Raw genomic sequence first — 26,675 nt, forward strand, 5'->3', positions numbered from 1 at the left:
CATAAATGAACATGCAATTTTGATGCAAGGTTTTAATTTACATCACATAAGCTTTTTAGCATTTAAACTGGTCACATCTGGCTCAAATATTCTATCTATTTTATGTGCAAACTGGCCAGATCCAGCCTCTCACTCCTACCCTAAAAGGTTGTTCTAAAAATAAACAATCACATCATCAAAATCTCAACACTACCAGATAATGCATGATTAATTCAAAACAATGTGAATGAATATGGAGAACATTTGACAGACTAATTTGAATGTTAAAGGGTTAAAGCAGTAAATTTATATCATACAACCATGAGCAGTCTCTGAGGGGTTAGTATCAAAAAGGTTAAGAGAAAGGAAAAAAAAGGGGCAGAGATTAGATTGAAATCTCTTATTATTTGCTGATACTATGCAGTGCCCTCCTCTACCTAAACATGTGACATTCAGAAATATCCAAAGAATGTCACTAATACAAGATTTAGTAATCCAATACATTTTGGAGGAGAACAAGTTTAGAAGACTACCCATATTCTAGAAACATAACAGCTTCTTTAGAATCCCATGAAGATATTTTTTTTTCCCAATAAGTCAGTCAAGTGTGTATATATATATATATATATATATATATATATATATATTTGATAAATAAATTCAAAAAGGGATAAAACTCTTTTACAAGAATTTTATCAAGAAGCCAGTGTGTAAAAAAATTCATAAGGGAAATTTCTATTCCCAAGAATATAATTATTTGTTTATATTTATATAAAGGGAATTATTACATATATATATATATATTTCGAAATAATAAATCTATAAGATTAAACCAAAATAAATATTTCTAAAAAACATACAATTTCTTGTTAAGATTACAGAAATTAAAAGATTTTTAATTTAATTTTCGTTTCTTTTCTTTTTTATTTTTTCAGTAATAAAGCATCCTATAGAAGCCAGGATATGCTATATTACTAAAGTAATTAATACCATAGCAATTACTGATACAGAATTTTTTTTTTTTTTTTTTCTCATGAAATTTTAGAGGAAATGCTAGCTATCAATGGGAGTGAAAGCTATTTAAAGAAAAGATAACTTATTAATATTTCACTGCAGCTATTGTTTCAAAGTTCAAATTTCTGGGTGTTTTCTCATTTTTACAAAGATTCAAACACACCCACATATAAATATATTTACTACACACTTATATGTATGTATATACACATACATAAATATTATATATATATATATACATATATATATATATATTGAGCCTCACAGAGGCAATGACAATTGACTGAAACCTTTGGTGATATGCCGTGCTTAAGAAGACCCAGCAAGCCAAGTGAGATGATAGTCATGATCAATGTCAGTGTCGCATAACTGGCCCGTTTAAAAGCACCCTTCACCCGTTGGGCAATACGCCAAACTTGTGAAGATCTGTTGAACCAAGTAAAATCATAGTCATGGCCGATGCTAGTGCCTCCTGACTGGCACCCATGCCAGTGGCACGTAAATAGCACCATTTGAGCATGGCTGATGCCAGTGCCACCTAACTGGCAAGTAAAAAGTACCATTCGAACGTAGCTGATGCCAGTGTCGCCTGATTGGCACCATCTGAACATGACTGATGCCAGTGCCGCCTGACTGGTTCCTGTGCCGGTGGCATGTAAAAAGCACCCTCTACACTCTCAGAGTGGTTGATGTTAGGAAGGGTATCCAGCTGTAGAAATCTTGCCAAATCAGACTGGAACCTGGTGCAGCCTCCTAGTTTGCCAGTTCTCAGTCAAGCTGTCCAACCCATGCCTGCATGGAAAGCGGACATTAAATGACAATGACAATGACACACATATTCACTTACACACACTTTTATACACACACACACACACACACACACACACACAATTTTACTTTTAGAGTACTATTCCATTATTTCAAGTTTTGTACCAAAAAGCATTCCTCACATGATGTATCAACAATGAAAATTTTAATGATAATGGAATTGTTGACATTCAGCATCAAGAGATGATCTGTTATAAAATTATGATCAGTTTACAGAAATACAGTTGTGTTTTTGAAACTGGTACACCAATTGCATTTCATTCCACTGAATTCTTCAGGTAAAATTGCTCTAATGGTGGCATTTGCATACTATTTCTGCATCTTTGTTTAAAGCGTGAGTTTACATGTTTATTATATGATTTTTCTCGGCAGTGCATAGTTTGCATTACCTTGTCACATTATGGTGGTTCAATATTAGTTAACACATCAGTCTTTCAGTATTCACAGAAGTTATTTCCAGCACAAACTCAACTCAGACATAAAGACAACTAGGAAATCCAGCAGACTACATAAATTTGCAGACAAAACCAAAAACATGAAGTAGATAAGAACAACAATGAACTCCTAACAAAACAACATATAGGAAAATAAACATCAATACCTGCAATGAAAGACATCAGTAAGGAAAAGCTTATAACAGCTAATCTACCATCAAACAAAAAGATAAAATGCTAAGGCAAACAAAAGTTATATAACACCCAAATTGACTGCAAGCAAACTTTTCCTGTAAACCCAAATTGCAGGCTGCTAAGTCCTGTGAATAATGAATTTTGTGTAGTTAGTAAACACATTAAATGATATTATTGACAAAAGCCACCAACATATGGCATTGAAATAACAGAAATATCCTAACTGCATAGTACCAAGAATAAGTATAGAAACAAATTCACTCATTTCAACATTGTAGAGTTCTACCCATTTATTTCTAAAAACTTTTCTCACAAAGACACTGAAATCTATAAAGAAACACAGTGCTATCAATGACAATGATGTTAGTATAGTAATTCCGGATGGGGGTATAGAAATGCTATACCTTAATATATATATATATATATATATATATATATATATCACTGAAAATGTGCAGAGAACAGCTTCCGTCACATTCCAGGGGGAAAAACCAAAAGTAGTTGATAGCTTCCATTACCATGGTGACCAAGTCAGTAGTGGGGGTGGATGCTCTGAAAGTGTAGCTGCTAGAATAAGAATAGCCAGGGCAAAGTTCAGAGAGCTCCTACTTCTGCTGGTAACAAAGGGCCTCTCATTCAGAGTAAAAGGTAGACTTTTATGTAAAAGGTAGACACACATGATGCATGTGTGTGAACAGCCATGCTACATGGCAGTAAAACATGGGCTGTGACTGCTGAGGACATGTGTAAGCTTGCAAGGAATGAAGCCAGTATTCTCCGATGGATGTATAATGTCAGTGTGCATACACAACAGAGTGCAAGCACCCTGAGAGAAAAGTTGGACATAAGAAGCATCAGATGTGGTGTGCAAGAGAGACAACTGCGCTGGTATGGACATATGTTGCGAATGGATGAGGACAGCTGTGTGAAAAAGTGTCACACCCTAGCAGTTGAGGGAACCTGTGGAAGAGGTAGACCCAGGAAAACCTGGGATGAGGTGGTGAAGCACAACCTTTGAACATTGGGCCTCACCAAAGCAAAGACAAGTGACCAAGACCTTTGGAGATATGCTGTGCTTGAGAAGACCCAGCAAACCAAGGGAGCCCATAACCATGGCCTATGCCAGTGCTGTATAACCAGCCCATTTAAGAGTACCCGGACAATAAACTACACTTGCGAAGACCTGTTGAGGCAAGTGAAATCACTGTTCTAGCCAATGACAGTACCGCCTGATAAGCACCTGTGCCAGTGGAACGTTAAGAGCACCATTTGAGTGTGATCATTGCCAGGGCTGCTGACTGGCTCCTGTGCTGTTGGCACATAAAAAGCACCATTCGAGCATGATTTTTGCCAGTGCCACCGGACTGGCTCCTGTGTAGGTGGCACGTAAAAAGCACCTGACTGGCCCTCATGCCGGTGGCACATAAAAGCATCCACTTCACTCTCGAAGTGGTTGGTGTTAGGAAGGGCATCAGATCAGATTGGAAACTGGTGCAGCTTTCTGGCTCGCCAGTCCTCAGTTAAACCATCCAGCCCATGCCAGCATCGAAAGTGGACGTTAAACGATGATGATGATATATTTATACATATATATAGCACCATCAGAACCATATTACAAAGACTAAGCTTCCCCTTCAGGGGTAGCAATAACTTCATGCAATGAAATATTGTTTACATATATTGGACTGTGCAGCTGCTAGACCCATTTGCCAATACATTAAAACCACTGGCTCGCAAACATTCTACTTCCTTTCTCTGCTTCTTCTGTCTCAACTACAATTACTGCTGCTTCTTTGAACCTAATTGCACACCCCCATCTCAGATCTCACATTAAGCTTTACTAAACACATCACACTTTACTAAACACTGAGCCTTATGAAGGAGATGACAAAGGATCAAGATACCTGGCACCTTGCTGTATTCAAGAAAACCTATCCACCACACCAGAATTGATACTAGTGCTGGTGTCCCATTAAAAGTACTTATGCTGGTACCACATCAAAAGCACCAGTACACTCTGTAAAGGGTTTAGCATTAGGAAGGCATCTGACCACAGAAATCACAGTCAGAACAAGCAAAGGAGCCTGGTGGGCCCCAGCCCCAGCCTTACCAGTTCCTGTCAAACCATCCAGCCCATGTGAGCATGGAAAACAGACGTATGATGATGATAATTTTCCAATCTTTCCCTTTACATGTTGACCAACCTATATTCAAATTGAACATCAGCCTCAACAATATCACCAGTCTAGGTGGCCTCAAAGTAATCCTGAATACTGCTACAATTTCATGCCTTAAAATATTATGCATAACACACACACACACACACACACACATATATGCACATATAGTTGTCGATTCTGATTAACTGACTCAGCTGTTTATTTGGAATACACTGCTATTTAAACAGGACAGCTGCTACAATGTGGCACATTCATGATATATGGAGCAAAGGGTAAGCTACAGGTACCATAACTGGATTTCAGTATGGGATATCATTCCATAGTATTGGCATAAACAATAAGTTAGCTTTCAAAACACTAGTTCTCATCCTTCTCTCTCTCTCTCTCTCTCTCTCTCTCTCTCTCTCTCTCTCTCTCTCTCTCTCTCTCTCTCTCTCTCTCTCTTTCTCTCTCTTTCTCTCTCTCTCTCAGAAATAAATGGATAGAGATGACTGAGGGACATAGACAAGTATCAAGTCAAGCAGAAAGCAGTAAAATTGCAACAGCTTTGTTATTTAGCAAACTGACTGTTCTATTATTTCTAGCATAATCTGTGTCAGTTGGCAATTTAGATGTTCCTTTGAAATTGTTGATACAGAATACAGACTTTATTTGTCTGCATCAATATGGTAATCCAGAGTGAAAAATTAAGAGCAAAATAAAAATAGAAAAATCAAAGAAGAAAGTCAATGTATCACATCCAGAAGGAAAGGAAGAGGTACTGATATGAGGGGGGTGGGCTGAAAAGTTCATAGGCTGACTATGAAGGAGAGATGCTACAGCTGTAAAATTTTCTATGCATTAATTTCAACTCTTCTTATTGATAATTACATTGTTTCTTTCCAGGTAAACTGACATTTGACTGTTCAAAGACGACTTCAAAACTAACTAGTAGTAACTTCTCTAGAAAATGGACAAAATTTGGCATTGTCATGCTGCCAAGTATCTCCACATGTCACAGTTTTGCGATGTTCCTCTACCCTTATTTTGATGGGGCAACATATTTCACCTTCGTATAACCTACCACAGCTGCATGGGATGGAGTACATACAGTCTTTGGTCATATTCTTTTCTATTGGTGGTTTTACTCGAAGGAGATATTTGCTAAGTGTTGTATTACTCTTGAATACTGTCTTGGTATCATATGGGCCAAATATCTCTTGTATCTTTTTGGAGAGGCCTTTCACATAGGGTTGACAGACTATGGTCAGTATATGGGTTTCATCCTCTCTTCTCGTCATAATTGGTTGCTAGATTAGGGGATAACATTCCACCTTTATCAACAGGCGCAGGAGTGGCTGTGTGGTAAGTAGCTTGCTTACCAACCACATGGTTCCGGGTTTATTCCCACTGCGTGGCACCTTGGGCAAGTGTCTTCTACTATAGCCTTGGGCCGACCAAAGCCTTGTGAATGGATTTGGTAGACAGAAACTGAAAGAAGCCTGTCGTATATATGTATATATATATATATATGTGTGTGTGTGTGTGTGTGTGTGTGTGTGTGTGTGTGTGTGTGTGTGTTTGTCCCCTCCAACATCGCTTGACAACCGATGGTGGTGTGTTTATGTCCCCGTAACTTAGTGGTTCAGCAAAGAGACCAATAGAATAAGTACTAGGCTTACAAAGAATAAGTCCTGGGGTCGATTTGCTCGACTAAAGGCGGTGCTCCAGCATGGCCGCAGTCAAATGACTGAAACAAGTAAAAGAGTAAAAGAGTGCAAAAGTGGGCAGCTGAAATTAAGAGGAGAAGGGAGAGTCCCAAAAATGACCCACGGTCTGGACATCCTGCAACTACCATCACCAAGGAAAACACTGATCATGTTTACCACAAGGTGATGGACAACAGGTGATTGACTATTAATCAAATAGCAAATGCTATTAGCATATCCCATAAGAGAGTGAAGGATATTCTGCTCAGTGAACTTGGTGTGATGAAGGTTTCTCCTCAGTGCATACCAAATCTTCTGACACCTGACCAAAAGTGCACCAGGCTGATCATATCAGAGGAAAATTTGACATTGTTTGAAGTAGATCTTTAACATTTCCTAAGCCAGGATGAGTGTTGGCTTCATCACTTTGAGCCTGAGACAAAGAGACAATCTATGCAGTGGAAACACCCCCTCCTCACTTACTCCAAAGAAGGCCAAAGTTGTTTCATCTGCAGGAAAGATGATGGCCTCAGTTCTTTGGGATGCAAAGGGCATTGTGTTTATTGACTATTTTTAAAAGGACCACACCATCAATGGAAAGTACTATGCCAATTTTCTAAAGCAGTTATGGAAGGCTATCAAGACCAAACACTTAGGAAAATGGACAAAAGGGGTCTTACTTCATCAGGACAATGCTCTAGCACATAAGCCCTTGGTTTCAATGGCTGCTGTGCATGATTGTGACTCTGAACTGGTTAATCACCCTCCATATTCTCCTGATTTGGCCCCATCTGACTATCATTTGTTCCCCAGTATGAAAAAATACTTGGCTGGGAACTAGTATCACAGTGATGATGACATTATATCTGCATTGGTGACTTTTTTGACCAAGAGGATGAAAGCTTCTTCACCAATGGGAACCAAGCACTGCAACACCAATGGAACTGTGTGAACCTCAAGAGGGACTATTTTGAAAAATAAACCACATTTGGTTACATTCCATGAGTATCTTGGTCAGCCTACAAACTTTTCAGCTGATCCTCATATTTTGGACAAGTTGTTTTTTTTTTCAAAATAGATAGATAGAAAAAGTAACAAAAGTAACAAAAGAATGCTGCTTTAAACTTTAAAAAAATGTGCCTGTCTGTTATGCAGTCACCATATTAAGCAACGGTAAAATGGAAATGGGCAAAGTTATGTGGTCAACCCGTCAAGTAGCCTCGCACCATACTCCAGTCATTAACCATACCTCTGGCCTCAGTGACTTCATTATTATTGACCTTATTTTTTTTAATTTTTGCTCATAATTTGCCTTCTATTGCCAAGAACAAATAAATATACGTGTTTATGTGTCTCAAGAGCAGTCCATTGTTTCTAGATTTGCTAACATAGATTTCCAATTAACACACAGCTAATATTTTTTTGCTTTCAAAAGTCTAAAAACAGTAGTTTGGCTTTTGTTTTGTCCTTCAGATATATTCCATAAAAATTTATATAATTAGGAAATAGCCCATTAAGTTGGGCAAAAGTACTTCCACACAGATCTGTTCCAATTAAACAAAATTCACTGTATTAAATGTACATACATAAATACAGGAATAAGCATGGTTGTATAGTTGAGAAGTCTGCTTTGCAGCTATGTGGTTCTAAGTTCAATTCCACTGTACACAGTGCCTTTTTGGCAATACCTTTAGAGTAGAATTTAGTACACACAAACTGTGCAGAAGCCGGCTGTGTGTGTGTGAGAGAGAGAGAGAGAGAGAGAGAGAGAGAGAGAGAGAGAGAAGAGAGAGAGAGAGAGAGAGAGAACCTAAAAACCAATGTTGTATTCATTGCCTCTCTATGTCCCATAACTCAGCAGTTTGACAAATAAAGATCATTAAATAATTGCTAGTTTGAGATAAGTGTTGGTGTTTATATGATCACCAGTGCCTCAGCAGCACTGCAGTTCAATGATTAAAAGCAAAGAAAAAATAAAACATATATAGGCGCAGGAGTGGCTGTGTGGTAAGTAGCTTGCTTACCAACCACATAGTTCTGGGTTCAGTCCCACTGCGTGGCACCTTGGGCAAGTGTCTTCTACTATAGCCTTGGGCCGATCAAAGCCATGTGAGTGGATTTGGTTGACGGAAACTGAAAGAAGCCTGTCGTATATATATATATATATATATATATATATGAGATTTCTGCGGGACAACCTGTTGAAAGCCACCGACCAGATTTGTGGGTGGTGTAAGGTCCCCTCCCAACCCAGAGTAATGTGGTGGTGGAACAAGGAGGTAGACAGGGCTATTAGACAAAAGAAACAGGCTTGGAAGGACTGGAAGAACGGTGGTAGCAGGGAATTGTACCAATGTGCCAGAAGGGAGGCTAGGCAACAGGTTTATTTAGCCAGAGGGTAAGCAGATAAGGAAAGATTTGCCAATGTTCTGCGCCGTGAGGACCAAAGACTCGAGGTATTTCGTGTTGCAAGACAGTGTAGGAGAGAGAATAGTGATGTTGTAGGAGAGAAATGTGTTCGCATGGATGATGGTACGCTTGCACTAAATGAGGATGCAAAGAAGGAGGTCTGGAGATGCCACTACGATAGATTGCTTAATAAAGAGAATGAATGGGAGAAAGAGAGCCTGCCGTATGTCGACCCAATAGAGGGACCAGCTATCCGAGTTGATAGTACCAGGGTAGATAAAGCAATTAAGAGTATGAAGACCGGGAAAGCCCCCGGCCCATCAGGAATCACTGCAGAGATGCTCAAAATATCTGGCAGTGTTGGCTATAGCCTAGTCACCCGTATTACGAACCAGGTGATACACGAAGGAGTCATACCCAATGACTGGTGTAGCAGCATCATAGTCAACTGCTACAAAGGTAAAGGTGACGCTTTAGATACAAATAATTACAGAGGCATCAAGCTGTTAGATCAGGTTATGAAAGTTACAGAGAGGGTCATAGCCCAACTAATTAGGGAGCGAATCAATTTAGATGAGATGCAGTTTGGGTTCGTGCCAGGTAAAAGCACTACTGATGCCTTATTTCTAGTGAGACAGTTGCAGGAGAAATACCTAGCTAAGGATAAACCTCTGTACCTGGCTTTCGTTGACATGGAGAAAGCCTTTGACAGGGTCCCCCGATCCCTTATCTGGTGGTCAATGAGGAAACTTGGGATAGAAGAATGGTTAGTGAGAGCTGTGCGAGCCATGTACAGAGATGCTGCCAGTAAGGTGAGGGTTGGAAATGAGTACAGCAATGAATTCCGGGTAGAGGTAGGGGTCCACCAAGGTTCCGTCCTCAGCCCCCTCTTATTTATCATAGTCCTCCAGGCAATCACAGAGGAGTTCAAGACAGGTTGCCCCTGGGAGCTCCTCTATGCTGATGACCTTGCCCTAATTGCGGAGTCACTATCAGAACTAGAGGAGAAGTTTCAGGTGTGGAAGCAAGGTCTAGAATTGAAGGGCCTTAGAGTCAACCTAGCTAAAACCAAAATCCTAATAAGTAAGAAGGTAGATAAAACACAAACCCCTTCAGGTAGATGGCCCTGCTCAGTATGTAGAAAAGGAGTAGGTAGTAACTCTATAAGATGTACCCGGTGCAAGCTATGGACACATAAGAGGTGCAGCAACATCAAAGGCAGGTTAACTAGCAAGTTAGTTTTTGTTTGTGGCAGATGTTCAGGTGCAATAAAGACTGTAAACAAACAGGAAACAACTTCTATCTCATTCCAGGGTGAAAAACTAGAGGTAGTCGATAGCTTCCGCTATCTGGGCGACCAAGTTAGTAGTGGGGGTGGGTGCGCTGAAAGTGTAGCTGCTAGAATAAGAATAGCCTGGGCAAAGTTTTGAGAGCTCTTACCCCTGCTGGCGACAAAGGGACTCTCACTCAGAGTAAAAGGCAGACTGTATGACGCATGCGTACGAACAGTCATGCTACATGGCAGTGAAACATGGGCTGTAACTGCTGAGGACATACGTAAGCTCACAAGGAATGAAGCCAGTATGCTCCGTTGGATGTGTAATGTCAATGTGAATACCCGTCAGAGTGTAAGTATCTTGAGAGAAAAGCTGAACATTAGAAGCATCAGTTGTGGTGTGCAAGAGAGACGATTGCGCTGGTATGGACATGTGGTGAGAATGGATGAGGATAGCTGCGTGAAAAAGTGCCACACCCTAACAGTTGAGGGAACCCGTGGAAGAGGTAAGCCCAGGAAGACCTGGGCTGAGGTGGTGAGGCAAGACCTTCGTACATTGGGCCTCACCGAGGCGATGACTACTGACCGAGACCTTTGGAAATGTGCTGTGCGTGAGAAGACCCGGCAAGCCAAGTAAGATCGTTGCCAGTGCCCCTGGACTGGTTCTTGTGCGGGTGGCACATGAGATGCACCATTTTGAGCGTGGCCGTTGCCAGTACCGCCTGACTGGCTCCCGTAGGATTTTCGAGCGAGATCGTTGCCAGTGCCCCTGGACTGGCTTGTGCGGGTGGCACATAAAAGACACCATTTCGAGCGTGGCCGTTTTCGTGCGGGTGACACGTAAAAGCACCCACTACACTCTCTGAGTGGTTGGCGTTAGGAAGGGCATCCAGCTGTAGAAACTCTGCCAAATTAGACTGGAGCCTGGTGTTGCCATCCGGTTTCACCAGTCCTCAGTCAAATCGTCCAACCCATGCTAGCATGGAAAGCGGACGTTAAACGATGATGATGATGATGATGATGATATATAAGTTCAAAAAAACACAAAAAACAATAACAAAAAAACAACAAAGTGAGGACGTGATACGGATAGTGTTATTGGACGCTCGGGAAAGGAAAGAGAGAGTGTATGACGTTTCGGGCGTAGCCCTTCGTCGGTAAGATGGAAAGTTCAGAGAATGGAAAAACGATATATACATGTATGTATGTACGTGTGTATATGTTTGTATATCTGTGTTTGTCCCCGTAACTTAGCGGTTCGGCAAAAGAGACCGATAGAATAAGTACTAGGCTTACAAAGAATACGTCCTAGGGTCGATTTGCTCGACTAAAGGCGGTGCTCCAGCATGGCCACAGTCAAATGACTGAAACAAGTAAAAGAGTAAAAGAGTATGTATACATATATGTGTAGCCACATCCATATACACCAACATGAAAACAGTAGATTTCACAATTTTTTGACTGAGAATAAAAAAGTGTAAGTTTCTTCTCAACCTAAGGGTTTTTAAAATGTCAATGCTTAGAGAGTGGAAGATAATTCTCCCTGGTTGGGTAACATTCTTAGATTCCTGGATAGCTTTGATAAAATGTTCTACTCAGAAACAGAGAAATGCCAACTGCAGATTTAAATACACATGTCATGAGCAGGTCATCCAACCAGTGTTAGTTTATGTACATCCCTGTAAATGGTTGAGGAAAGGGACTGCAAGAATAAGTATCTGACTTAAAATTAGGTATTGAGATCAATTTGTTTGACTAAACACTTCAAGGCGGTGCCCCAACATGACCACAGTCCAATGACTGAAACAAAAAAAAAAAGACAAAAGACAATACTTACCCACGTTGAAAAAGATCAACATTATAGAATTTTCCAAGTTCAACAGAAAACTCTAAAGTGGCTTGCAGTTCACACATTTTTTTCTGTAAATAAAACAAGAACGCCAATATTGAATTAGATGGAAATTTTAAAACTATCATTTAAATAAATACACAACAAAAAGCTACAAACACACAACATTTACAATTAATATCAATTACATAGAAGATGCATAATTGCAGAGGGCAAGTTTGAACAGCGACACTAGAGATTTAATACTGAAAGTGAAAGTGACTATTAACTCTTGAACTTGAACCCATTACTGTCTTTATAATCTGAAATCTACAGAAAAGGTATCGGAGCCAGACACATTGATGAAAATTATACAAGGCCCCAAAATATTGCTAAGAATTAAGAAAGGAAAAATCTAGAGAAACCCTCTGTAATCCATTAGAGCACTGTGTATTCCACAGTCATGAGATGATGACCTGTAAAAGATATCTAAAAATATATTTCCTTAAAAATTCAGAGAATGGCAGCTCCCCAGAGCAAACAAAAAGATTAAAAGAAATTCACTAGAATTTGATAACCACTCACAAAACTCTCATAAGAAATGTTTTATACTATTATATTCATTGGTAAGATCTTTATAACAAGATATTATGGCTAATGGCAAAGCAAATGACGGTATTTCTGTAACATATGGGTGGGTCACTTGAATACAAAGATTATGCTTGTGATTATATTAGAATGTAGCATATCAAGCCACTATAAGTTTTTGTGTTAGAATGATTTAACTCATTAGCATTTAAACAGCCCAAATATTCAACCTAATTTCTGTTCAAATCAGCTAGATCTGGCCTCTCACACCTACCTACAACATCATTCTAAAAATAAACAATCACATCATCAAAATTTCAATGCATTATTGATTCAATGCATTATTAATTCAAAACAATGTGAATAAATAAGCATTACATTTGACAATGTAAACTGAATGATAAAAGGTTTAAAAGTTAAACAATGAAGTTTACATTCAGAATGAATGAGCTACTGAATGAATGCATAGGCAGAAAGGAAAACTTTCTCTTTATTTTCTCATCAGTAAAAAAGAACAAACCACAATGTTGTTACTCCCGGTTCTGATTTGTTCTCACAAAGCATAAATTTGCTCTGGTCTTCACAGACCTTCAGATAATTTGAAAGTATATTTGTCTGGATTGTGAGATTGAGTTCCAGACGTACTACAGTAAAATACTGATTCCAAGATTGAAAACTTCTGTGAAAGCTAATCAAAATCACATTAACCCTTTAGTAGTCAGGTTACTCTGTCAAATATAATGCTTATTTATTAATACTGTTTTGAATTAAATGTGCATTATCTCACAGCTTTGAGATCTCAACAACACTATTGTTTATTTTTAGAATGACATTGTAGGGTATGCGTGAGAGGTTGGATCTGGCTAGTTTGAACATAAAACAGGCAGAATAATATGGGTCAGATATGGCTAGTTTCAATGCTAAAGTGTTAAAAGATATTTTTATTCAATTCTCTCCTTCCATACTATTATTGTGATTTATATTAGGACACACACACATTATTTTGAAACTTATTAACTTTTAATTGTGTAGCTTGTGTTTATGCTCAACCCTGTAATTTCAGAACCTTCACTGAAGTATAAAGATCATCTTTCACAAAGTCCTATCAAAACCAAAATTGTGAAATTCTCAATGTTCATGTCCTGTGTTTTGCTATACATTTCCTGCAGACAGATGTGCAATCTGATACAATTTAGTGTAATACATGTAGAACAAAATATTCTTTGTATTTGGTAGTGTAAGTGAAAACAAGTTATTTCAGTCTTTACCAAGTCAAAGATTTAATCTTACATTTTCAATTTTTAACAAAAGCCAAAAGAGCTATGTAAATTTCCATGTAAAACATTAATCGACGGACAATTTCTCCTTTCTAAAAATCAAGTAATAAAATTACATGAAAAGGAACAAGAAATTGTGTTTATAAAAATCTAAACTCTTTTCTTAATGTAATACTTCATGAAAGAAAAGATTAAATCAAATTTAAAAGACAAAATAACATCTATTTTCCACATTGGTATGGGTTAGGTAGAATGATGATAACATCAAATTACATGTGATGTACAAATGAAACAGTTCCACACCAAAACAAGGTTAGCTATATACATGAAATATAAACAAAGATTTTTAAACACTTTTTCCAGTGTGCTCATACAACGTTGAGGTTTAATTTAAGTTAAACAAGCATAAGGAATTATAACTAAAGAAAAATTGCCAATCAAAACTGAGATAAGGTGGCATCAGCAAGAGAATGGCTTCTGATATTACAGAAATGGTTCTGATGTATGGAGCTATAATGATCGGTAAAATGAAGACATTACACAGAATGGAGATAAAATATAGACATTGTGTGAATTTGGTCACATAGGAAACTTAATTATATCATTTGACAAAAAAATTGTTTTAGAATAACAATAACACTGTTCGTCTTTCACAGAACTTACAAAAGTAATAAGAATATTGACAACAACCCAAACTGCGTTAGTCATAAGCTGATGGATGGATTTCATAATGCATTGGGACTGGTTTTATACTGTTTCAGACAGTTTCATAGAAACCATTTATCACCAAGCTGTACCGATAGTAGGATCACAATAAGCTATGGTAAACTAACAAAGTACATGTGAATTATACTGTATCTGCACGCTTATGTGCATGTGTGTGCTGGGCTTCTTTCAGTTTCCATTTACCAAGTCCACTCACAAGGCTTAGGTCAGCCATGGGCAATAGTAGAAGGCACTTACCCAAGGTACCATGCAGTGGAATTGAACCTAGAATTGCGATTGGGAAGCAAGCTTCTTACCACACAGCCATGCCTGTACCTTATGGTAGCAAACTTTACCTACAAAAGGGATCTGCTAACAACTGAACTGGGTTATTTGTGACCTATTACTAGTAATGAAAAAACCACAAGCCAGTGACACAATTCTTTTTTATCTACCAACATATCTGCTGACACCCTTACAGAATCAACCAGTTGCCCTTTTATTTGTTACACATACTGAGAAAAGGGTACAGCAACTGTCTAATGACAATAAATATCAACAAGATGATAGAAGATAAGGAGAAAATTTAAACTTACATGGAATAACTGTGATGGAGTAGCTAGAACACAAGTGGATATAATGCTTTAATTGTTGATACATTACACTTTGAAAACAATACATAGCAAAGCCTGGAGAGAAATTACAATAAGTACTGCTATAGTAATTTACTGTATTTGTCATGCTGTTTTTAAGAAAGACAGAACTGAAGAAATTGAAGCGATGCTGGAGCAGAGGCAGGGATATGTGTTCTAATGTACAAGAGGCCCTCACTTCACTGCCCCTTTTTTCCATCATATTCCCAATTTACCATTATTCCCACTTTCATCACCCTCTCTCTCTCTCTCTTTCTCTCTCTCTCTCTCATTCATTCTTACCTTCTCTGCTTTGCTTGCTTGCTTGCTCTCTCTCTCTCTCTCTCTCTCTCTCTCTCTCTCTCTCTCTCTCTCTCCCACCCTCTCTTTCTTGTTACTCTATCCTTTAACACACTCTCACTCTTATCACTCTGGTTCTCTTCTACCATGCCCCCACTCTTCTTCTACAACACCTACATGATCTGAGATAACAACACATGATTGAATACATTAGTGTCATTTTCTAAACTGTGTGGGAAAGAAAGGGACAAATGAATGGAGACAACACAAGGAAGATGGACTTTTTTAGTCTTATCATGGATCAAGGAATCTCTCTGGTGCCAGTGGAACAATCAAGGACAACATAGAACTGAGATGATTCTTCAGTTTTGCCAACAGAGGGACATCTCTCTAGCATACTACATCACAGTAAAACATATCCAATATACTCAGTAAAATATTTGATCTTAGGAGGGGCATCCAACTAGGGAATCCATGCTAAACATGGAATATACATGTGACCCCATATGAGGGCATCAAGTCTGAATAAGAATTGACTTGGACCATGACAACCCATCCATCCCATCACAACATGGGAAAATATGCTAAAATAATGGTAATGATGATTATGATGATGACGATGACCATAGCAGTAATGATGGTAACAATATCACATACAAAGTTTTTTTTCTAATTTATTCTCAATTAACCCAGATCAAGAGTCAAATTAATTAAATCCATTTTTCATTTCGTTATGCTTTGACAAGGAAATTCTTCACAACGAACCATCGTTTTACCTGCTTTAAAAATGCACAAATGTAAATCAATAAACACCCACTAGATTTAGGGATCTAAAATCTATAAGCATTTTTTTGTGTATTTTTAAATGTCTTTACAAGGAAAAAAATAAACAATTAGTGATATAGCTACCTATCAACATGATTTCTTGTTTTTTTAACATTTTAACTATGAGATCATACTTCAAAAATAAGTATTACACATGCTATACATACATTAGTAATCTTTTGAAATCCATTTACAAACTAGTTTAAAGAACAATAAATAAGACTGCAAGGTCGAGGTATTCAGCAAACAGGAAAAACAAATGAGAAAAGAGCTTGTCAGAAGACAACAAAGCAGCAGCAATATACATTAGCAAAACATGGCTTCAATGAACCATTTATTTTTAAATCACTTTGCATTTCAAAGAGATGGAAATGAATATAATTATGTAAAAATTGCGATGAACTTGAATTGTCATCAACTACAATGACATTAACATATTTTACTGAGTACACACACCACATACTGCTGAGCACAATTGTTTAAGATACAATAAGGTATTTAAAAAAAAAAATTCATGTAGTTTGAATGCCTATGTTATTTAAAAGAGAATCCATAAATGCAAAATAATGTTAATTAGTATACTAATGGCATGGCTGGGTGGAACAGATGTTCACTTCCTAACCGTTTGATTTCAGGTTCAGTCCCCCATTATGGTACCTTTGGCCAAGGGTGTTTTCCTATAGCCCCAGCCCAGGCTGATAAAAGCCTTGAGAATGGATTCTAGCAAATGTAAACCAAAAGAAGCGCATTATGTGTGTGTGTGTGTGTGTGTGTGTGTGTGTGTGCCTCTGTGTGTGTGTGTGCCTCTGTGTGTGTGTGTGCCTCTGTGTGTGTGCCTCTGTGTGTGTGTGTGCCTCTGTGTGTGTGCCTCTGTGTGTGTGCCTCTGTGTGTGTGCCTCTGTGTGTGTGCCTCTGTCTGTGTGTGTGTGTGCCTCTCTGTGTGTGTCTGTGTGTGTGTGTGAGTGTGTGTGTGTCTGTGTGTACTTCCACTTCGTCAGTCAGGAGTCGAACACAGATCAACTGCTTGAGTGATGATGATATACACAGATATTTACATATAAAGGTCATGCCTTTGCAATGCATTTTTAGTGAAACTGCCATCAAAAAGAGTCACCAAGTGAAAATGGGTAAATCTTTTTGAGATACTCAAAGGGGTGGATACAGTAGCCAATGGGTACAAGTGGGCTAGTCTATTTTAGATGCTCAAAGGGGATACTGTAGTCACCAGGTGCAGACAGGTAATTCTATTTTAGATACTGTAACAATTGATAAGGCATAATAAAGTATTCTTGTATCTTCTGTTTATTCATTTCTATTTACTGTATGTTTCCATCCAATTTCACAATAAATATTTTGGTTTTGGCTTGTTAGCTTAAAAATTAGCATCAACATCATCATTTAATATCTTTGTCACATGACGGCATGAGTTGGACAGTTTGATTTGAACTAACAGAACCAAGGACTGCATTATGCTCAATTGTCTGCTTTGGCATGGTTTCTAAAGCTGGATGCCCTTCCTAACACCAATCACTTCACAGTGTTTTTTTCATATATCCCTAAGAAGGTTGTCATGCAACTTCCTTGCAAGACTATAAACCCCCTGAGAGAAGTAGCTTTGTGCTAGGAGATGAGGGATCAATGTATGAGGAAAAGGGCTGAAGCAAAAAAGGCTTCTTACTGTAGAGGGGTCACATGGCTACTTATGTTTTTGAAGAAAGGAGATGGTTGGAGTGGAGTGAGGAAGAGATAAAAATAGTGGTGATTAGGAGTCTGTGTAGACCCTCAAAGAACAAGATGAGGAAAAATGAATGGGAGTAGAACTGACAGTGTGGATGGGTGGAGGCTGCAAGAATGAGAGAGGAAGAGATGAGACAGTGAATATAATGAGATAATGGTAATTTTTTTTTTTTTGTTTTTAAACCATGAAATGATGGTAATTATTTTTTAAACATGAAGCTTATGATTTTCTTTTATTTGCTTGATTTTTATTTTTTATACAATAATATAAATGCCGATATCTTTCCTGTTAAGAATGAATAAAAGGTTTTACGTCTAGCTTTTAATGTCTTTGGATTTCTTTTTTTTTCTTTTTTTTTTTTTTTGCAAGAAATTTTCTTTTCTAACTAAGAGTGCATGTTATATTTTCTTGGACATTATATGCCATAAAATATGGTAGTTGCCTTCAGAAAGGTCAACCAATTATAAAACATTTTCTCCAACAACACACATGCACACACACAATTATTGAATTTTGTAGCACAGATTTGCAAGATGCAGATATGCAGGTATAGTTGTACTGGTAAAGAAATTTACTTATCAACCACATGATTTTAGATTTTCCCTCAACAATTGTCTTCTACTATATCTCCAGGCCAACCAAAGCCTTATGAGTAGATTTCATAGAAAGTAATTGAAAGAAACCAGCATATATATATACATATATATATATATATCATCATCATCATTTAATGTCCATTGTCCATGCTGGCATGGGTTGGACGGTTTGACCTGAGCTGGCAAACTGGAAAGCTGCACCAGACTCCAGTCTGGTTTGGCATGTTTTCTATGGCTGGATGGCCTTCCTAACACCAAACACTTTTCAGTGTGTGCTGGGTGCTTTCATGTGGCACTGCATGGCTGCTTTTATGTGGCACTGCACAGGCGTTTTTACGTGACACTGCCATGAGTGCTTTTAATGTGGCATATATGTATGTCTATATATATATATATATCATCGTTCTTACATTATTTACATTTGACAGATACCTGTCCTCATCTTGTTTGTTGTTACCTGGTGGTAAAGAAGATGATGACACATGTTATTGAAGCCATCATTCTCTCTGGATGTGGAAAAGGAGAGGATGTTTCCATACCCAGGATTCCTCTCATCCCATCAAGAGCTGAAATTTCCTTTTTCATTCAGAAGAGTGCAATTTCCTATTCATATCAGCTTCGCAATGTCTATCAATAAATCCACAGGGTCAAACACTGCCTGTGGTAGGACTCCACTTGGAAGAGCCATGCTTCTCACACGGGCAATTATATGTTGGCTGCTCTAGAATGGGAAGCAAAAAAATTTATTTGCATTTGTTTCACAAGGAAAAACAAAGAATATTGTTTACCAAGAGGTTTTGTGGGAATTACTACATCCTACGATGCACTCTAGTATCCACTTCTCTTTGTGAATGGTGAAGATGGATACCATTTCGGCATAATACCAACAAACCTGAAGACTGCATCTACAAAGCAGTTTCCTGGATAGACTTCAGTGTGGAAGTATATTCTCCGATTACTCCCACCAACCACACAGTAAGCCGTTATGCCTTATTTTTTCAAATAATTCTACATATTCCATTGTGACTGCATAGGTTCAGCTTATGTCTCTTATTCTACAGCCACACCAGCAATCCAATGTCAATCCTTTGCCTTCTGCAACATTTCAACAGATCACTTCCCCATTGCCATCTCCTATTGCAGCCCCTTTCCGGAATGTACCCATTTACGTACAATATCTCCATTATACCTACATTCATTCGACTGTCAACCATACGATGAGTCATGTTAGACACAGTGGCAACAGCCACATAGGAGAGTACATCTACTGACAGCTTTTCAGCGCATTCAAAAATCACACACCTCCAATTGTCTATGACAGGTTAGGACCTGGAATCCTCCAAATGGATGCATGACATGAGTCGCTTAGTTGAATTAGCCCATCATCTATTCCCACAAATGTTTTGTCGTCAATGCTGCACTTTCCCATATCACATGTTTCAACATAGCTGTGTGCAAATATATATATATATATATATATATATATACAAACTAAGTCATTTTAATCCTGAGCAATGCTGGTTATCTCTGCTAGTTTATTAATAAATCTTCCCACTGAAAGCAATATAGATTGAAAGAAAGTTCCATCTAAGTAACAATTGAAAGAAACAGAGCTTTGTTTTAAAAGTAGAAAAAACCAAAGATGAGATATGATGTGGAAAGTTTTTTCTTTTTTTAATATTATTTTCTCTCTCTCTCTCTCTCATACACACATACACACACACATATTCCTTTATGCCTTTACTTGTTTCAGTTTACTGTGGCCATGCTGGGGCACTACCTTAAAGGGTTTTAGTCAAAGAAATCGACTCCAGGATTTATGCTTCGTAAGCCTACTACTTATTCTATCGGTCTCTTTTGCCAAACCACTAAGTTGAGACATAAACACACTTGCATCGGTTTTCAAATGATGGTGGGGAGACAAATACAGTCACACACACATAAATATATACATATATATATGACAGGCTTCTTTCAGTTTCCATCTACCGAATCCACTTACAAGGCTTTTGTCAGCTCAAGGTTATAGTAGAAGACACTTGCCCAAGGTGCCATGCAGTGGGACTGAACCCATGACCATGTGGTTGGGAAGCAAGCTTCTAAGCACACAGCCATGCCTGCACATGCAGACACACACACACACACACACACACACACACACACACACACACACACATACATATATAAATGAAAATATCAATATAGCTTCTAAATGTAAATTATAGCTCAAATACTTCAAGAAATGAAATCTGAGATCTAATTACTAAAACTGAAAAAGAGGAAAATAAAAGAAAATCATGTTTAGTAATGAAGAATTAGAAATAGCAGGTAAATGTAAATGACACTAGTTGACATATGCTATTAAGAGGACAAGTCAAGCTGTAACAAACTAAAACATGAAAATTAGTGAGAAAATACTGCCACTCTCATTGTTGTCCTCTTCCTCCGCACACTACCACTACCAAGCCAACAAAGAAACCTGTGCCTGATTGTCTGACCTACAGGAAATAACAGCTAAATCTCCCTCAAAATACATTTATTTAAAGAAAAAGAAAGGTATTTTGGAGAATAACGTCCTAGGCACACAAAAAGAGATGGTCATGACTAAAATGCTTTTGATTTATTGGTCAACTCAGTCAAGGCTGAAACAGGCTAAACATTATAGCTGTCATAATTGCACTCCTCATTACCACCAGTGAACAGAGTCCATGAGTTGGCTTTGTTTGCAATCAGAAGATTGTTAAACGGTCCACAGAAAGACGCCAACAACACAACTTACCATTTCCTATCATCTAAAAACTATGCATTACTATCATCATCATCATCATGATTTTAATATCCAGTTTTCCATGCTTGCAAGGATCAGATGAAATACACTGAAACAGATTTTCTATAGCCCGATGTCCTTCCTGTCACCAACCCTCACCCCTTTCCAAGCAAGGTAATAAATCCCCTAGTCTACCAAACAACAAACAGGTCAAACATAATTACAAGCCTTTTCATTTACAAAGATCACAGAATATGTCAACAAATGTCACGAAACCCAGATTTGCTTTCATGGTTGACTGCAAGTATACAACACCATCTATATGTCTAATACTACTCTGTACTAGCTTATTCTTAAAATAATTACAGTATCATCATATGATGAAAGAAGACCTGTAGTAGAGTCATGGTGTAGTTGAGATATATATATATATATATATATATATATACAAGAATAAGGGCAGGGAATCATCAATTAATAATAGAATTAATAATTAACAATTATTATGATTATATATATATATATATATATATATATATATATATATATATATATATATATATATATATATAGACATATATATATAACAAGAGCACATGGACTAGTGGTTAGGGTGTTGCACTCATGAGTGTGAGATCATGGTTTCAGTTCCTGGTGGACCAGATGATGTGTTGCATTCTTGATCAAAGCACCTCATCTCACATAGATCTGTGATCACTTTGACACATGATGTATCATACACCATGAACCTGTTCAGGTAATGGTGATTTGATGGAGGGAGAGCACTAATGTACAGCACATACATTTAATCACTATAAACAAATCATTTGTGCAGGTCATTTGGCACAAACTGAACACTTATACGTTATCTTCAACAAGAAAGTCCATCATTATTATGCAGAAATTGCAGAATCGTCTTTTTTGGACTATGAAAGACTACCATCTATACACACACACACACACACACACACACACACACACACGAGAGACAGACAGACAGACAGACAGATAATTGAGAAAATTAGAATCAACAAGAAGAGGTTTGTAATCACTACAATTGTTTCCACGTAATGTAGTTTTCCAGGCGTGCAGATATTTGATTAACTGTTTGCTTGCATTATGAGATCAGGCGATATGTAAATATTGTCTTCGTAAGTTTAAAATCCTCAGCTTTAAGAACATCCTCTCTGTCTGTCATGGCCTGAATTTAGTAGTAGTCACTGGACTTATCAGGGTCTGTTGTTGCTGTTTAGTAATAGTCACTGAGCTTATCAGAGTGTGTTGTTGCTGAAGGATTGTTGGCAAAGCAGTTTGCCAATGGCCCCTCAGCAATAACACACCCTAATAAGCTGTGACTACTACTAAATTCAGGCCATGACAAACTGAGAGGATCTTCTTGAAGCCGAAGATTTTAAACTTAAGGAGATAATATTTACATATCGCCTGAGGAAACACAACTAGATCTCATAATGCAGGGAAAAAGGTGCATAATCAAGTACCTGCACATCTAGAGAACAATGTTGCATGGAAACAATTGTAGTGATTAAAAAATAAATGTCCAACCCTACACCTTCTTGTTGACCCTAATTTTCTCTGTCTATTCACACATGACAGATGCCCAAATGCAAACCTGGCAGTACATATAATGCTACCACTGGATAGCACAGGGTAAATCTGAAGGTGGACAAGCTTTATACTGTACTCTACTACGTTTTTAATAGAATATACCATAACTATATATAAATACATATATAATATATATGCATGTGCTGGGTGCTTTTGAAGGGTACTAGCATGACATGGCACTGGCAAATATAATGCTTATTCATTCATTGTTTTGAATTAATCATTCATTATCCTGTAGCTTCCCGATTTCGATTATGTGATTGTTTAATTTTAGAAAGATATTGCAGGGTAGGTGTAAGAGGCTGGATCTGACCAGTTTGAATGAGCATAAAATAGGTGGAGTATTTGGGCCAGAAATAGCCGGTTTAAATACTAAAGGGTGAAGGATCTAAGAACCTTTTAGAAGTTATAGGAGATTGTAATATTTTGTTACATATAGGATTGCATAAACAAGCGCACTCATTTACATCAGTACAGGTATGTGTGTGTGAGGGAGAGAGAGAGAAAGAGAGAAATTTTATCAAGCAGGGGCAGTATTTCAGTGCAGCTAATGTAGAAAAGGTTCTGATAGAGTACTGTTTGACTTTCCATAAAATCATGAAATATATTATTTACTTGACATTTATGGAGATAAGGATGCATTAAGATATTTGCTTATTCCAGCCAATATAAATAAACTAATAACAGTAAATTATTTCACACTTTCATATGCAAATGTTCAAGAATACAATAATGCAATACAAGAAGAAGAAAAACATAAACAGATATTTGAACTCATTATTAAGGTTCTTCAAGCTGGACTGTAGTCTAAATAACAAGGACAGCAACCCATGTAGATTGCAATCCAAGTTATCATAAATAATCTATAAATACCAATTCAAAAACAAAAAACAGTATAGAATAGAGAAATGTTTACCCTTAAAGTCAAGAAACAATAAGAGTAATGATTTTTAATTTTTTTATTTATTGTTATTAAAATCCTCCAAAAATATGAATATTTGCCATATTCACTCATTCTGATTGATAGCTAACTTCAACTATGTACTGCATCAGAAGTATTAATAGAGTTAACAACATTATCAATAAATTAAGATTGTAACCATAGAAATCTGCCCAACTTGCCAGATTTATATATATATATATATATATATATATATATATATATATATATATATATATATATATATATATATATATATATAAACAGAACAAGATGATACACGTGGGATGGAGAGTAGCTGAAGAGGTCACAGGAAGTGTGACAAAAGATTTAAGATAAAGGACACTAAGATAAGAACAATAATAAAGCTTAAGTGTGTGTGTGTGTTTATTTGGCAGAAAAAAAAAAAACGAAAGACCATTCCAAAATATAACAATATCTGTTTCAACACACAATTTCACACCAGGAATTTTGCAAAACAAATACATAAACATAACAGCATGAACCTCGGCCATGATGATGATCATCATGATATATATGTATATAGATGTACATTTTTTTTACTGATATACTGAAATACAAAAACTACTCTCTTAATATTTCCTGAAATTAGATTTGCACAACCTGTAGCCTATGAAATTCTTCTGTTGCAACCCATGATGACTTTGAAGCCATGTGCTCTTATGAAAATTTTAAAATAAGACGTCAAAATCAATAACTGAAATAAGGAAGGAACTATGTGCATACAAATGCAGAATTAAAATTCAAAATTGCAAAAAAAGAAAAAAATTCTTCAGCTTTTCAGAATTTAGAATGAAAATATATTGTAGACACTAGTAGCATTCCATGGCATCGTTATCCTCACCATTTTAGTGTGTACTTTTCTTTTCTGCATGGGTTAGACAAGAGTACACTAGAGAAGAGTTTTCTACAGCTGGATGCCCTTCCTGACATTAATCCCTGCCTGTTTCTAAGTGAGATAATAATCTACCGGATTATTGAACAACAAACTGTCCAGACACGATTCTGTGGAGAATCAGCCTAGAGATGCTTTCACAGTGGACTACAAGAAAACAACACATTCAATACTGTCAGCAAAGCCTTTGCTTACAACCAGCAAACACACACAAGACCGGGGAAAATACAAAGTGATTCATATACACACACATACATGGATTACTTTCTTCCATTTCTGTCTACCAGATTCATTCACAAGGCTTTGATCAACCAGAGTCTATTGCAGAAAGCACTTGCCCAAGGTGCCATGCAGTGGGATTGAACCCAAAGCCACATGGTTGATATGAGAACTTCTTAACCACATGACCATGCTTGTACCTATGACAGTTTGATATTCAATGAAAAGTAAAAATAGAAACTAAATTTCATAACTTATTGTTCTGAATTCTTTAAAAATATATAAATTTTCTTGCATCCTCTTAAAATACAACCTGCCAGCTTGGATTTGAATGAACTTCTAATAAATACAAATTGCAGCATTATTTACATGTGAACTTACAACTTTCCTTTCAGGTGTTCCAAATGATAGATGTTTAAACATCTGTTATTTATTTTCCCCATATGAGAGTTTTACTTCTATGAGCAAAGAAAGCAACATAAAAGATGAAGCACAGGTGCCATCATACAATCACTAAGTTCACTAAGTACTTTTACATCTGACACATTTATTTTTTCTTAAAACATACTTTTCTCAATGACATCTGCCTTTCTCTTTGTTGCCTTTCCAAAACACCTTCTTTGTCATATTCCTTTACATCCACTTCTCTCTCTCTCTCTCTCTCTCTCTCTCTCTCTCTCTCTCTCTCTCTCTCTCTCAGTTTCATTTATTTCATCCTTCAATCAACAGGTTATAATAGGCAGACTACTACAGTACAGAATCAGGCACAGATTTACCTAGTAATAGTTTGTTTTCTTTCCTTCGTTCTTGGTTGGAAAACACCCTGCATTAAACTCTCAGTCCTTTTAGATGAAGCTCTCTCCAGAATCAATCCATGAAGCCAGTTTCAGCTACAGGCAGGTTTTTTTTTTTTATTCAAAAGTTCTTTTATCTTAAATACATTTCTACAGCGCATGCACCGAACTTATAACACTTTCAAAACCCTGATATACTTTTGTGTATAGAATATGCGTTGCCATCTTCCATACAACACACAAGTTTTAAAAACTTACAGAATGATAAAGGAATATTAATGCATTATTTCTAATACTAGCATGGCTGTGCAGTTAAAAAGTTTGCTTCAAAATGAAGTTATTTGGATTTGACCTCACTGAGCAGCAGCAAGAGCAAATGTCTTCTGATGTAACCTGTGATAGGCCAATGCCTTATAAATAGAATTTGTAGAGGGAAGCTGTGCAGAAACCTAGAACCGTATGTGTCTGTGGACATGTGCATGTACATGTGTGTGTACATGCACACACTTGTATGTGTTTGTCCATTTGTACATGCCTGTGTATATGTTTATATCAGTCTAAAACTCGGTGACCTGAATGTGTTTATGCTGTGGTCCTTTACATGTAACCAACCTCAGTCCAATAAAATAATTAAACAATAAAAACCAATATCAAAGGCACAGAAATACACAATGTTGCCAAGAGAGGAGACAGAAAGACTGTGATATTCAAAAATCACAAAACACTTTTGGGGAAAGAAAAGCACTAGAATCCAAGTAAATTTCTATATTTATCAGGAGGAGGGACTAACCTGAAACAGAATCCTCTTCTTTTCAAAAGCCACAAAGATCTATTTTTCTCATGATTAAATAATAGTCGTATAGTGCAACTTCTTTGATACATGAGTTACAGACGTTCTAGTCAATACACAAGATACTGCTA

General features: G+C 37.2%; 1 protein-coding gene across 50 annotated transcripts in view; it reads right to left on the reverse strand.

The window, feature by feature from the left end:
• The window catches only part of LOC106874649 (protein FAM135A), a 293,022-nt gene that overhangs the window by 135,635 nt on the left and 130,712 nt on the right, over positions 1–26,675 (reverse strand). For 46 of the 50 annotated variants that reach the window (XM_089355425.1, XM_089355405.1, XM_089355400.1 and 43 more), the window contains one exon: positions 11,841–11,923. In XM_089355425.1, the coding sequence (XP_089211551.1) occupies positions 11,841–11,923 (83 nt within the window). Of the gene's footprint in view, positions 1–11,840; positions 11,924–14,997; positions 15,021–26,675 lie in introns of those variants that run through there. The other 4 variants (XM_089355389.1, XM_089355399.1, XM_089355388.1 and 1 more) reach the window with 2 other exon arrangements.

Source organism: Octopus bimaculoides, chromosome 7 (genome assembly GCF_046866305.1).
Source record: "Octopus bimaculoides isolate indiv1 chromosome 7, ASM4686630v1, whole genome shotgun sequence".
Taxonomy (NCBI): domain Eukaryota; kingdom Metazoa; phylum Mollusca; class Cephalopoda; order Octopoda; family Octopodidae; genus Octopus; species Octopus bimaculoides.